This window comes from Mirounga leonina, unplaced genomic scaffold (assembly GCF_011800145.1).
Source record: "Mirounga leonina isolate KUSES-001 unplaced genomic scaffold, KU_Mleo_1.0 Mir_413, whole genome shotgun sequence".
NCBI lineage: Eukaryota > Metazoa > Chordata > Mammalia > Carnivora > Phocidae > Mirounga > Mirounga leonina.
Genome location: NW_023270734.1, coordinates 3,662,930 through 3,676,163, shown reverse-complemented (window position 1 = coordinate 3,676,163; position 13,234 = coordinate 3,662,930). Strand labels below are relative to the sequence as shown.

Here is a 13,234-nt window from a genome sequence, read left to right as displayed (position 1 = left end):
CATCCATCCATCCATCCATCCATCCATCCATCCATCCATCCATCCATTCATTCAGCATGCCTTTGCTGAGTACCTCCCATATGCATATAGGGCACTCTGCTAGTCGGCAAAGAATTGAGAGCTTCCTTCCTTCTGCACCCCCTTCATGCAAAAAAGCATTACGACTTCAAGAGACTGTGATGAAGTCATAAAAGGCCCCAAGATTAGAATGCCACCACAGAAAAGCCTCTATTTGTCATGCTCTGCTCTTGTTCTGTGTGTGATGCAGTTGCCTAGGCGTATTTTCTAGAGTTACAGCCTCCATGTCACCATCTGTCCTTCCACCCTTTTTGTCTGTACCTCTTTCTTTTTGTCTCTTTCCTTTCCTCATTTTCCTTTGCTTGCCTACCCTGACAAGAAAGATTTGGTTCTGCCTTAACCAAATGCATATATAAAAAACTACAGTGTGTTACCTAGATACATAACCATATATACATACAAAACATCATACACACCCATATAACTAACGTGTTACACATTTTGCTGTAATTATTGAATAGTTTCATGTTCCTTTCACTTCTGAAATTGAGAAGAACACTTAGAGATTTCCATATCAAATAAAGTTATATGTAGTAGTAGGTCAATAGCCTTTGTAGAAACGAAATCTCCTTGCCCCACTCTATAAAGTCAAAGTCTCTGATTTTCTAATGGGAAATTTCACTTCCTTAGAGTAGCAAAACAAACCGGAAGCAGAATCGTATTGTGGTCATCTCCCTCCCCTGTGCAGACTTAAGGCACAGTGTCATGCTGAGAAGAGAAGCACCACAAGGCAGGTCACAAGAGATGCCTGCTGGTCATCAAGAAAGTGGCACCAGCATCTTGATACCAATCAAAACCAAGAGGTAGCCATGCTCCAAACAGTCCCCTGTGATAAGGGGTCCCCCATAAGGATTTGGGTTCTCCCTGCAGATGTTGCCCAGGAGGCCCCAAATTACACCGAAGACACCAAGGGCAGGGTGTGGCCAAGGAGAATGCCAAGCTCCTAGTTAAGTTCAGTGAACAGGTATGAGACTCAGCATTAAAAAGTTTAACGTGGAAGGTTCCGAAGGCCATCGCTCTGCTTAGTGATGCTCAGGGCTGGGAATCTGTTACGCTGTGTTTCTCCTTTGCCAGCTTAGGTCAGCTTCAGTCAGCAGGAAGTCAAAGGGAGACTGAAAAGCTGGAGGAGGGCGAAAGGACATGCTGCCTCCTCCTTGCCCACTGTTCCTGTTAGAGTCGCCCCAGCAGGGGCCCGTCACCCCTGGGAGTGGAAGCTGCTTCCAGTAGCAACGGTTGGTCCAAATCCCAGGCTTTTTTCCCTACACTCCCAGACCCTGGCTCATTATGCCCCCTCAGAAATACCACCATAACCCGACCAGGGCTCCGTCTTCAAAGGTCCAGGTCTCAGCTCTGCCAGTTCTGCAAAGATCCTCCTGTGAGCTCCTGAGGTAGCAGCACTAACTGGGCATTGTACTCCTCAGAGGTCTGGGTGCCGGCTTCCCGGAGACCCGCTGAGCTCCGAGGGGACCGGCACAGCCTGAAGTGACCATTCCTCAGAGATGGGGGGCCCAGTTCTATGGCGGGGGGCCCCCTTCTGAACTCCTAAGGGACCATCACCAATGTAAACAGGGTCCACGCCTCAGAGGTCTAAGTCCCAGCTCTGCAAGGTCTTCTGAGATCCAAAAGCACCAGCCCAGTCCGGCAATGCCCCCCTCACTAGACACATGGGTCCCAGCTTCATGGGGGACACTTCCTCCAAGCTCCCACATTTTAATGTCCCCCTTCCTGTTGTCCTCTCCAGTCTTAGGGTAAAAACTATAGTTATTGCTTCTGTGTTACCTCAGGCCTCCTTTTTCTTTCCCCTAATACTCATATAACTCATAATCAGTGAACTGACTGTTAAGGAGGTTTTCATTTTATAAAGTGGTATGGGTCCCTTTGAAGGTCATTTCTTAGAAGATTGACTTAATGACCTGCAATGGGGAACACTGGGGCTAATTCTGAAACAATTTTGGATTTGCTCAGCAAACACATAGCAAAGGGATCTGCTTCAATCCCACAGAACAGTATAGCATTTTCTGTGGTTGTCAGGATTCAGTCCTGGGGATGGGCCTGCGTTTACAGAGATAGAGCTAAGCACCAAAGTCAACATGGTTCTTAAAAAATTACTTACACCATTTAAAAATACTCCTTCTGCACTACAAGTAATGCACAGAGTTTCAACATCGTGTGGTTTCACCAGGACATAACAAATTTCCCCGTGAATTTGTCTCCAAGGCGGGGCTCGACATCCATTTGAAAATTCATAATCTGAAACAAATTATTGATCAATTAAAAGGAGTTTCAAAAAATGAAATATGTTGGCTTTAAAAGAATAAAAATGATTACAGTTTTAAGTTTTCATTTTTTTCAAATATTCAATCCTAATGTAGCTATTGAAGCATTTAGAAATGATAATTACTATACATAACACAAAACGAATCTGAGAGTAATATAAACCTGAGGTATAGTCGATAGATTCCAAGACGGTTTGTTCTCCTTTTCCTGAGAAACGTTTCAGCAGTTCTATATCGTTCTTAACAATTGTTGGTTTTAAACATATTTCTCTGAAATGAATGGTAAGAAATTCATTTTAACACTCTAAAAAGAATCTCCAGAAAACACACGAAAATATTCCATTTTTGCAGGGCGGGATATTGTTTTTTATAATTAAAACTGTAGTCAAATTATACAACAACAAAAATATTGCAGTTAGCTTTAGCCATGTTATAATCTTACAACACTGTCAAAGCATCAAGAAATCAGTGACTCATAGTGTGCAACATTAAATATACTCATTTAAATATTCACTTGATTTCTTAGTGGTAATACCATAATACTAGAAAAAAAACTAGAAAAACGAACAAGTTTTAAACCTTACAAACTCTACATGATATTTGCATTACTATTTAATCATTTATCTAGTACTCTGAGAAGACTGAAAATAACAAGGCCATTTCATGTCCTCAGAATTAGGTAAAACCCACAGAAAGCTTTAGCAATGCTAACTACAAACTTTTAAGTTTTAGAATTAGAAATATCCATACAATAAACTTAAATCCTATTCCAATAAAATTTAATGTTAAGGGGCGCCTGGGTGGCTCAGTCGGTTAAGTGTTCGACTCTTGATTTTGGCTCAAGTCATGATCTCAGGGTCCTGGGATCCGGCCCTTCATCAGACTCCGAGCTTAGTGGGGCACTGGTGTGAATTCTCTATCTCCCTCTCCTTCTACCCCTCCCCCCTTGCTCGCACACACATGTGCATGCTCTCTCTCTCTTACATAAATCTTAAAAGAAATTAATGTTAAATCAATAGCAATAACTTCCATACTTTATTTTTTTGTGTTTAAATAAAAACTCTGAAAGCACTTTTTGTAACTAATTTTTAGAGGTTTTTTTTTTCTAAAAGACTCACAATGAAATATGTTTTAGAGAATGATTCAGTAGGTGCAGATCCAGTTGCTTAAGCAGTATGCCAAGCTTCATCTTAATCTCACTTTCGGGATCTTCATCTTTGGTAATTTTATCAAGAATATTCACTACGGATGTGTCTTCTTTCTTTGTATTATAATCCAAACCCAGGATTTTTGTTACAGGATCTCTGTTAGCTGATCAAACAAGTAAATAAATAAAAATGATCCTCTTTGTCTTCTGTTGCAAGAAACATAAAGACTAGCAAATCCTCTGAGGCCCACCCAAATGCACATCTTTCATTAAGCTTTCTCTGATGGGCCCAATCTGAATTAATTTCTATTTCTCAGATTCTACTATATTTAGGAGCTTTCTTGTACTCCTTGAGATGCTCTACCTTGTACTGTAATATCATCTATCTATATCATCTAATAAGACAAAGGACAAGACATTCTTTTTGTTGTTGTTGTTGATGACTGTGAGGCATTGTCCAGCATGGGCATTCAATTAATATATTCAGAATTGATCTGAAGATAAATCTGAAAATAAATACTGAAGAATCATCAGAACTGTGTGTGTGTGAGTGTACGTGTGTGTGCGCGCGCGCGCACGTGTGCCCATGCTCAGTGTTCACAAATGCTTTCTTTCCAAAATAGTGTGTTTCACTCAGTCTACAGATCTACTGCCAGTCTTTTCCACCTGTTCAAACTGCTTATATTTTCAATGCCTTTTGATGTCTGAGTCGGAAAAACAAATCTGGCCAGTACTTACACACATACCAAAGTTACACTGAAAAACTTCAATACTAACTCATGATCAAGGCTGACATAGGTGTGAAAGTCGACCCTAGAGAGGCTGAAAACAGAATTTGGTAAAAGCCAAAGAACCATGAAGTTGCAAGTGAGGAAGAAGGGGGCAAAGCTTTATTTGGGAAGGAGGAATTTAAGTAAGATGAAATATATATGCATTTGGACAGGGAGGGAGAAAAGGCCTATAGAACTAGTTCAGAAAATTCAACCTGACTGAAATGAAGAGAAGCACAGGGATGGCATTAACTCTGCAACAGAAAATGGACTATGGCACCAGGAAATAGCAGAAAAGGCTTAGAGCCTCTTAGAAAAGACCACAAGAAGGGAGGGGCAGGGAAAGGAGATCTAGGAATCATCCACTTATTGAGCATCTCAACTTAATCACCCTTATGGCAGTCATCTCATAAAGACTCATGTAAAAAGGTACCAGCTGAGTTTGGGGGAAAGACAGAAACCTGACCCCCAAATTGCCATGCACCATGGAGTTTGGACCCAAAACTGAAGAGCTGTACCTAGAACTCTTACAGAAAGGACAAAATGCAGCAAAGGATACACATTTAGCCAAACTAGATATATAGCAGCCAGTCTATATATTAGGTTCATATTTTAATTTGAATTTGATGCTATTAACAATCTCCTTGAATTCAGCTTTACTCTTAAGATTTCACTCCTTCTCAGCAAAGTAGCTATGATGTACAGATAGCCTAATAAAGAAGAGTCAGCAAGAGATAAGAAGAAGCTGTTGTCCTAAGGTTCACATCTTAAAGAAATTAAAAAAAAAATTTTTTTTTGAAAGGAGCATCTTCCCATGCCCCAGCAAAGAATGACGGGAGGTAGGACCCAGGGACCTTCTAGTCACACGATTCCAAAGAAGCAAAACATGTATACAACATCATTATTTACTGTTAGGTATTTCTACTCATAAGAAAAATTTAGGGTACCATCACAGCAGGCAATTGATTACATTCTTTCTTGCATGTTAGATGCTTAGACAACAGTGAAAATCTACATCCTTTAAGAAGAGGAAAAACACTTCCCACTGAATGAATGAAACTATGCACAGAAGGCTATGCAGCCCACAATGGAACAGGACTGAGACCAATGGCAAGTGAGATTATTCTGTGCTATCTCTGCTACATGCACTGTAGAGGAAACAGCATCATCCATCACAGCAGGGCTGAGAGTAGAGGGCAGATTCTGGTGCTGGCCCTGCTAATCTGTCTTCTGTCCCGTGTGGACCTCAAAGGCTGCAGGCCGCTGGTCTTTCCAGAAGCTGCAAAGCCTGTCTTTAAGCCACATGTTACAGTTAGAAATCTAGAAGCTTGCTAGTGGTAAAGTATTAGGCCTTTCATTTTAAAGTAGAAATTGGATACAAGCAGGACATTCTGCCCAGAAAAATGAATGACATTTTTATGAAGTTGAACATAGGACTTTTTTACCTTTTAGGTCACAGAACTTTTTCTAAGAGACAGTAACAAATGATTCCTCCCCCACCCCACCCCAAGATTGTGTTTCTAGAAATTCAAATACACAGACTGGAGCATAAATATCACCTTCGATACAGGCCTGTGCCTCCTTCAGCTTCGTATCTTTGGCAATAAGCAAGAGGCGGGACAGCTGCCCAAAGCTCCTGACCTTAATGTGTGGCACAGAGACGGACAGCAAGGGCTGCCCATCTTTATCAACTTCTTCTGACTTGACTGTTGTTTCACTAGGAAAATTAAAAAAATAATAATAAATAAAAAAATAAATAAATATCAAAAGCTTAAGATTACCTGGATGCTAGTGAAGTTAAATATAAGACATTTCGACAAATTATTCCTACAATTATCATATGGTTTCACTCATATGTGGAACATAGGAATAGCATGGAGGACCATTGGGGAAGGGAGGGAAAACTGAAGCGGGGGCAGAAATTAGAGGGGGAGACAAACCATGAGAGACTATGGACTCTGAGAAACAAACTGAGGTTTCTAGAGGGGAGGGGGGTGGGGGATGGGTTAGCCCGGTGACGGGTATTAAGGAGGGCACATACCGCATGGAGCACTGGGTGTTATAAGCAAACAATGAATCATGGAGCTCTACATCAAAAACTAATGATGTACTATACAGTGGCTAACTGAACATAATAAAATAAACCAAATCATTCCTATGTCTCATTATAAAACACAAAATATAAATATTTCTTGTGAGAAGCTCATCTCTTTTCTTACCTTGGACACACTCAGATGCTTAACTTCTCAGTCTTATTATTATCTTATTAAGATAGAGAGCCACACAATCTATCCAGGAAGAAAATCTTAAGCAGTTTCTTGAATACTTACATGAACTCAATCACAGTTTTTGTTTTTCTGACAATGTGTTGGACATCTTTTTTTAAAAAAAAATCACTGATTCTACAGCACCATTCATGTTTGGGGAATTTCTAATGTTATATTATTTATAAAATTTACACCACAGTGATTAGTGGTTAAAAATTTTCTTGGCTAGGGCGCCTGAGTGGCTCAGTTGGTTAAGGGACTGCCTTCGGCTCAGGTCATGATCCTGGAGTCCCGGGATTGAGTCCCACATCGGGCTCCCTGCTCGGCAGGGAGTCTGCTTCTCCCTCTGACCCTCCCCCCTCTCATGTGCTCTCTCTCTCTCATTCTCTCTTTCAAATAAATAAATAAAATCTTTTTAAAAAAATAAATAAATAAAAATTTTCTTGGCTACTCTGTTTATGAACAAAAAGCTATACAAAAAAGAGAGAGAGACAAACTAGATTCCCTCTGTGGATTGCTTTCCCCACTCCAAACCCCCTAATTTGGTTTACTTTAGGATAATATGCAGCTTTTCTAAATGGACTTTTCCTGATCAGAAATTACTAAGTCTCCTAGATTTGTGTGTCTGTTCATTTTATTTCTTTTTTAGGTCAGCATTTAAGAAATATTAAGATGTTTTTATGGCAGTGATATTTCTATAGGTTTCTACCACTTGCAACATTAACTAAACTGCCTAGGTTTTATTATATACAGATATCCCTGGCAAAACTGTTCTCATCGTAAGACCTGATCTAACATATTTTAAATTGTAATGCAGATAAACAGATGTGGAATGTTGCCAGTTCATCAGAAAAAGTAAACCTGACAGACTCAGACTCAGCTCTCCTGCCCGCACTATTTCACTAGAAAAGAAACAAGAGATAGAGACTGTGGGAGACAGAATGGTGGCTCCCCACAGATGTCCACGTCCTAATCCCCGAAGCCCATAAATGTGTTGCCTCATATGGCAAAAGGGACTATGCAGATGGATTAAGTTAAGGATTTTTTTTTTTAAAGATTTTATTTATTTATTTGACAGAGAGAGACACAGCAAGAGAGGGAACACAAGCAGGGGGAGTGGGAGAGGGAGGACGCGGGACTCGATCCCAGGACCCTGGGATCATGACCTGAGCTGAAGGCAGTCACTTAACCAACTGAGCCACCCAGGCGCCCTAAGTTAAGGATCTTAAGATGAGAAGACTATTCTGAAATATGCAGGAGGGTCAAGTCAGAGAAGCCGACGTGACATGGAAACAGAGGTCAGAGTAACCCAGAGCCAGGAGCCTGGGAATGCAGGTGGCCTCCAGAAGCTGCAAAAGGCGAGAATGGATTTTCCTTCAGCCCCCAGGAGGAACACAGCCCTGTGAACACCTTGATTTTAACCCTACAGACTCATGTTAGTCTTTGCACCTCCAGAACCATAAGAAATTAAATCTGCATTGTTTTAAGCCACTGAGCGTGTGATAATTTGTTACAGCAGCAATAGGAGGCTAATACAGGGATGTCTACCAGTCTTCGCCCACTGCTCTATGAGCAGTAACTTACATAGTAACTGCACACAGAAGGTGCTCAATAAATGGAAGAGGAATAAATGAATAAAAGATTTCCAGACTGACCAGTGCTGTGTGTTGTAGGCAAAATGTGTGTTTTCTCTAAAATAAAGCTTTTGGAAAAATGTCTTTAGGATTGAGGTGATTTCTTAAAGGTTTGTACTGGGCTGGTCACGAGTGCTAAGAGGATGATGACAAGACTAAGTTATAAGCCGACTGAATGTCAACAACATCAAGCCACTGAACTCGAGAAGATGAAACTCCTGGTGAGAAACGGAAGAAGTCAAGGGCACAGGGCACGTATTTCATTGCTCCCACCAGTTGAAACCTGTACTTCAGCAGAGCAGTAGGAAATAAACGGCAGCTATAGGGAGGATGTGGAAGAGCAGGTTTGTTTCTGGGTTCACAGTTTCTAACTCCTGAAGAAAGAGCTTCTGGAAAAAAAAAATACAGCACCCACCTCGTGAGGTCAAGATGAATGTGCTATAAATGAAACCCACTGACCTGATCAAAAGACTTTTAAACTGGCATTGGGGAAGGCAGCTGAAAATACTATAGCTTATACTATAAAGTGAGAAAGCAGGGGAATGTCTCATTTATTTCATCCCCGGTGCCTAGTTTAGTGTCCAGAACATAGTAATTACTCAATAAATGAGTCTCAATAGTAACAAGGGAAATGAGGCTATAGTTGAGAAACTAGTTAGTAATTCTCAGGAATGAAAAACAAAGAACTCAGTAACAAAAGTTATGGCCACCCATTTTAATACCATAATACAGAAGTTTTACCAAAGTATGGGGCGCCCAGTGGCTCAGTTGGTTAAGTGTCTGACTCTTGATTTCAGCTGAGGTCATGATCTCAGGGTCGTGAGATCAAGCCCCACTTTGGGTTCCGCACTCAGCATTGAGTCTGCTTGTCCCTCTCCCTGAGCTCCCCCTCCCCTGCTCTCTCACTCTCTCTCTCTCTCTCAAATAAATAAAATCTTAAAAAAAAGAAGTTTTGCCAAAACATAATAATTATAGTCTCATAAAACAATACAATTTTAAGATTGGAGATCATGTAACTGAGCCTTCATGACATTGATAAGAGAACTAGAACAAAAAGGCAAAAGGATCAAACAATGCCCATTACCAAGGAGTATTGGGAAATAAGCAATAAAAAAGATGCCTGTGGAGACTTAGAGAAGAAAAAAGAAAACTAGGAACCAGAAAGGTATGAATTATAAGGGAAGTGGGCAGGACAGGGGAACGAGGGCCACTGCTCAGGGCCTGACTTCTCATCCACCCAGAACTCCTACCAGAAGAGAATTTTGTCCCAACTCAGACATATCCCTGAGACAGCAGAGAGATATTCGCAGCTGAAATACCACGATACCAAAGCCAACATGATTCAAAAATCATAGTTCTACCAAAGAAGGAGAGAAAAGAACAGGTAATAACATTTTCACTAAGTGATTCTGAATGCTTATCCAGTTTCTAAATTTCCCAAGCTTCATTCTAATGAGTCAAAGCAACTCAGCTCTGTATACAACCAACAGATGGTGTTAATCATTGGAGGGTGTCATTTGTCCTTAGCTTAGAGTGGACTTGGGCTTCATTCTGAGGTATCTTAGAAAGATTAGTAATCTCATCCTGTCTGATAAGAACACAAGCAATTGAAAATGGTAATACAAGGAGACCTATGATTTCCTTTAAAATGAAAGTGGAGCTATTTTCCCCAAAATATTGAACATGGGGAGACGATGACAAGTATTATTATAGGATAAAGAGCTGTACATTGGAAATGATCCTAAAGGAAAAGAATGAGTCATCTAACATGTGGAAAGTGGCATGCCTATCTACTCAACAATGATCCTCACAAAAGATGGGCGATGAAATAAAAAACCTTTTCAGTGCGTGATGAGCGCATCAGTTTCAACATCAGATGCCTATTAGCCTAATTCAGAAGAAGGATGATCACACTTCTACAGACGGCTACAAAGAGTGCATTTGGAGATGTACAACATCAAATGAGAAATGAGGCCACAAGTGTAAATACAAAAGAGATCAACAAAAGGGGGGAGCTCACTTCTTTCAACAGACTTCCCATGCAGATTAAACTGACTTGTTTTGGAACAAGAGGCTGAGAGAATGTACATTCCCAAGAAGAAGACCCGGCCTAAATATTCTAAAATACCCAAGAATATTCTAGTTTGGTAGAAACACATCCAGGGACCCCAAGCTCAAAGCCTTTATGATGACTTAGGTATCTATATCTCGTGGACTTATGGACCTGAATCCTACCTGAAAGGAGAGCAGTTCCCCCCAATTTAAATAAATGAATATAAAGTGTCCTAAGGGCCAGTGGCTAAGCAAGAAGAGTGCATGTGAACCAAAGGGCAAAGAATGAGGTAGCTGGGGCTCTTTTAATAATATATCCTTCCAGCCATTGAGGGCATCTCTGGTCTCTATCACTTGTTGTTATGTTGCTAGACATAGCATACCAAGTGGCTATGGGTTGCTGACAGTTCTTTGGTTTGGGGGGAGGAGTAAGGGGAATGGTCAAGACTTAGATGTATAAACATTTGGTATTTTCTATTAGTACCAAAATCTCAGCTGTATCCTTTGCCTTCTTCAGGACAGTCAGTACCTGGTTTTCATCAAGCCACAAAGGCATGGTTTCCTTCAAATACAGTAAGTGCTACTATTAGACCCTTCTTTCCCCTTCCAACATCAAAGATATCATCAATAAAGGTCAGAAACAAAACCAGTGGATAGAAAAATTGGCCCAAGGAAAAGTTGCCTAGTCAATTTGACAGAAGGAAGATAATCAAGGGGCATTTGGTTCAAAACACACATGGTGCCAAAATGTCAAGACATCCTGCTTAAGAGGGACCACTGTACATAAAGACTGGGATGCAGAGGTATAAGAATGGAAATAGAGCAAAAAAGAAATCAGACAAGGATAAAGGAAGAGAAATAGTAATATAATTGAGGTGTGTGTAACAGCCCACCTAAGTAGGTCACAGATGTGGTCATGTTCGTACTTGGAACACAAAAATAAGTACAGAGGTAAGATACAATGACACTCTTGATATTCTTCTAACATCTGCTTTAAATCCATCTTTGTGCTAAGTAGTTCATATGTTTCTGGACTGTATCGTTTTGCAGATGAGTTCATCTTTCAAAGGTTAGGAAAAACAACGTGTGACACTACACTGAACTTAAGTGGGAGCAATAAATAATGACAAGCACTTTGGGAGGAAGTGACCATAGGCACAGTTAGATATAAAATACAATAAAAAAAAAAAACCTTCAGGAAATTCAGAGAGAAGGTAAGCATGAGAGCAGAACCAAAGCACTCCTGAAATGCAATTCAAGAATTGTTTTTCAGTTCTAAAAATGAAATTCAGAGTTTATTCTCACAAATAATCCCAAAGGGAAAAATGGAAAAGGCATCTCTAGGGAGCTGTGGCTGGTCAGTGACCTGTCTTGGATAAGGTCAGACTTTAAAAGTTCATATGCGAAACCCAGGAGGAACATGGTGGCAGAAAAGAGGATCCGAATGCCTGAAGCTAGAAAATAAGCTGAAGCTGATCAAAACAACAGAAAAGATTTACATATGTATATGCAAATTAATCCTATATAATTATAATTACATTTACATAAATATATACATATTTTACCTATGTTCACAAGAGCTAAGTTGACAGCTCCCTGTTTGAGGCAGAGGTAAGATCTTTTTAAAATCTCAGATTTGGAAGGTTCTCATTTGAGGACAATTCTAATTGTCAGAAAGTCTCTCCCATATAGTGAGCAAATTTACCACTCTCCCTCTGCTGCTCCAGGAATTACTAGATTTAAATACCAGAAGGGATTCTCTCTATATCAGAGGTCACAAAACCAGGGCCTTACTTGCACCTGGAGGGTCGTATGGATAAGTGGAAAGCCCAAACATAAAGCAACAGCAAATGTTGGAGTGTGGTGACCTGGAGAATGCATCCCCTATCAAAAGAAATTCAAATCAAAATTTAAAAATCAGATGAACAACGTGTTGGCCAAACAAAACATACTCAGATTTCACCTGAGTGCCTCCCGTTTGCAATCCCTGGGTCAGAATATTTCTGAGATTCATAGATGTTAAATTACTTGCCCGAAACCTACAAACCAATTAACAGAAATACATACAATGAAGATACTAAATTCTAGAAGCAATTTGCTGGCTTACCTGACAATATAACCTGATTCAAATGCTGAGGGGTCCAAGTTTGTTTTCCATTCAAGTGGTTCTACAAAAACATATTTTGCCTCTTGAGGATGTTTGTAGATAAAACTCTCCACGAACATGATAATTTCTTTCAGTATCGCCTCATTGAGAGGAGTAATTTCCAAGGTTCTGGTCCCATAACCGGCTGCAGTCCACTGCGCTGATCTCGTCAGAGCCACGCCCATGGGAACCGTCAATGCTCAGATCTGAGCACACACGCTGCATCAGAGTAGAAAGAGAAAGAGGATAGCAAGCACTTTTCCCCAGAACCGTTTTCCTTTTCAAGGCTTTAAGCCATCCAACCCACAGTCTGCTTATTAATCGTGGCTGATTTTTTAATCATCAAATTGCTCTTTAAGGCAATAAAATAGTTAATTTTTACTGAGCCAGCTCTAAGTAAAAGCAATGGGTACTTGGATTTTCCAATACCTGTCTGCCCTGTGAATAACTTTCTCATTTCCCTGGGTCTAAGAGAGGAAGTGCAAGTAACTGGGCGGAAAACAGAAATGGAAAACCCCAACAGTGGAAGGAAGAGTGGAGGAGTGTGGCATCACGGCTTTTGGTCCCCAGGTCTGCTGGAGCCCGAGGCAGATGAGCAAAGCTCTTCTGAGCTGGGCAGCACATCATTTAGAACCAGGCTGTTGGGGCACCTGGCTGGCTCAGTCACTAAGCGGCTGCCTTCGGCTCAGGTCATGATCCCAGGGTCTGGGATTGAGCCCCATGTCCGGCTCCCTGCTCTGCAGGAAGCCTGCTTCTCCCTCTCCCACTCCCCCTGCTTGTGTTCCCTCTCTCGCTGTGTCTCTCTGTCAAATAAATAAACAAAAATCTTAAAAAAAACAAAAAAAAACAAAACAAAGGAAGAAC

The 13,234-nt window shown here is 40.7% G+C and overlaps 1 protein-coding gene across 1 annotated transcript in view; it reads right to left on the bottom strand.

Moving 5' to 3' along the window:
• Positions 1–12,640, bottom strand: part of ARMC4 (armadillo repeat containing 4) — a 183,667-nt gene extending 171,027 nt beyond the window's left edge. The window contains exons 1-5 of the mRNA XM_034987222.1: positions 12,332–12,640; positions 5,831–5,988; positions 3,473–3,665; positions 2,518–2,624; positions 2,192–2,328 (exon numbers count right to left, since the gene is read on the bottom strand). Of these exons, the coding sequence (XP_034843113.1) occupies positions 2,192–2,328; positions 2,518–2,624; positions 3,473–3,665; positions 5,831–5,988; positions 12,332–12,555 (819 nt within the window). The 5' untranslated portion in view covers positions 12,556–12,640. The remainder of the gene's footprint in view (positions 1–2,191; positions 2,329–2,517; positions 2,625–3,472; positions 3,666–5,830; positions 5,989–12,331) is intronic.
• Between the last annotated feature and the right edge of the window lie 594 nt (positions 12,641–13,234).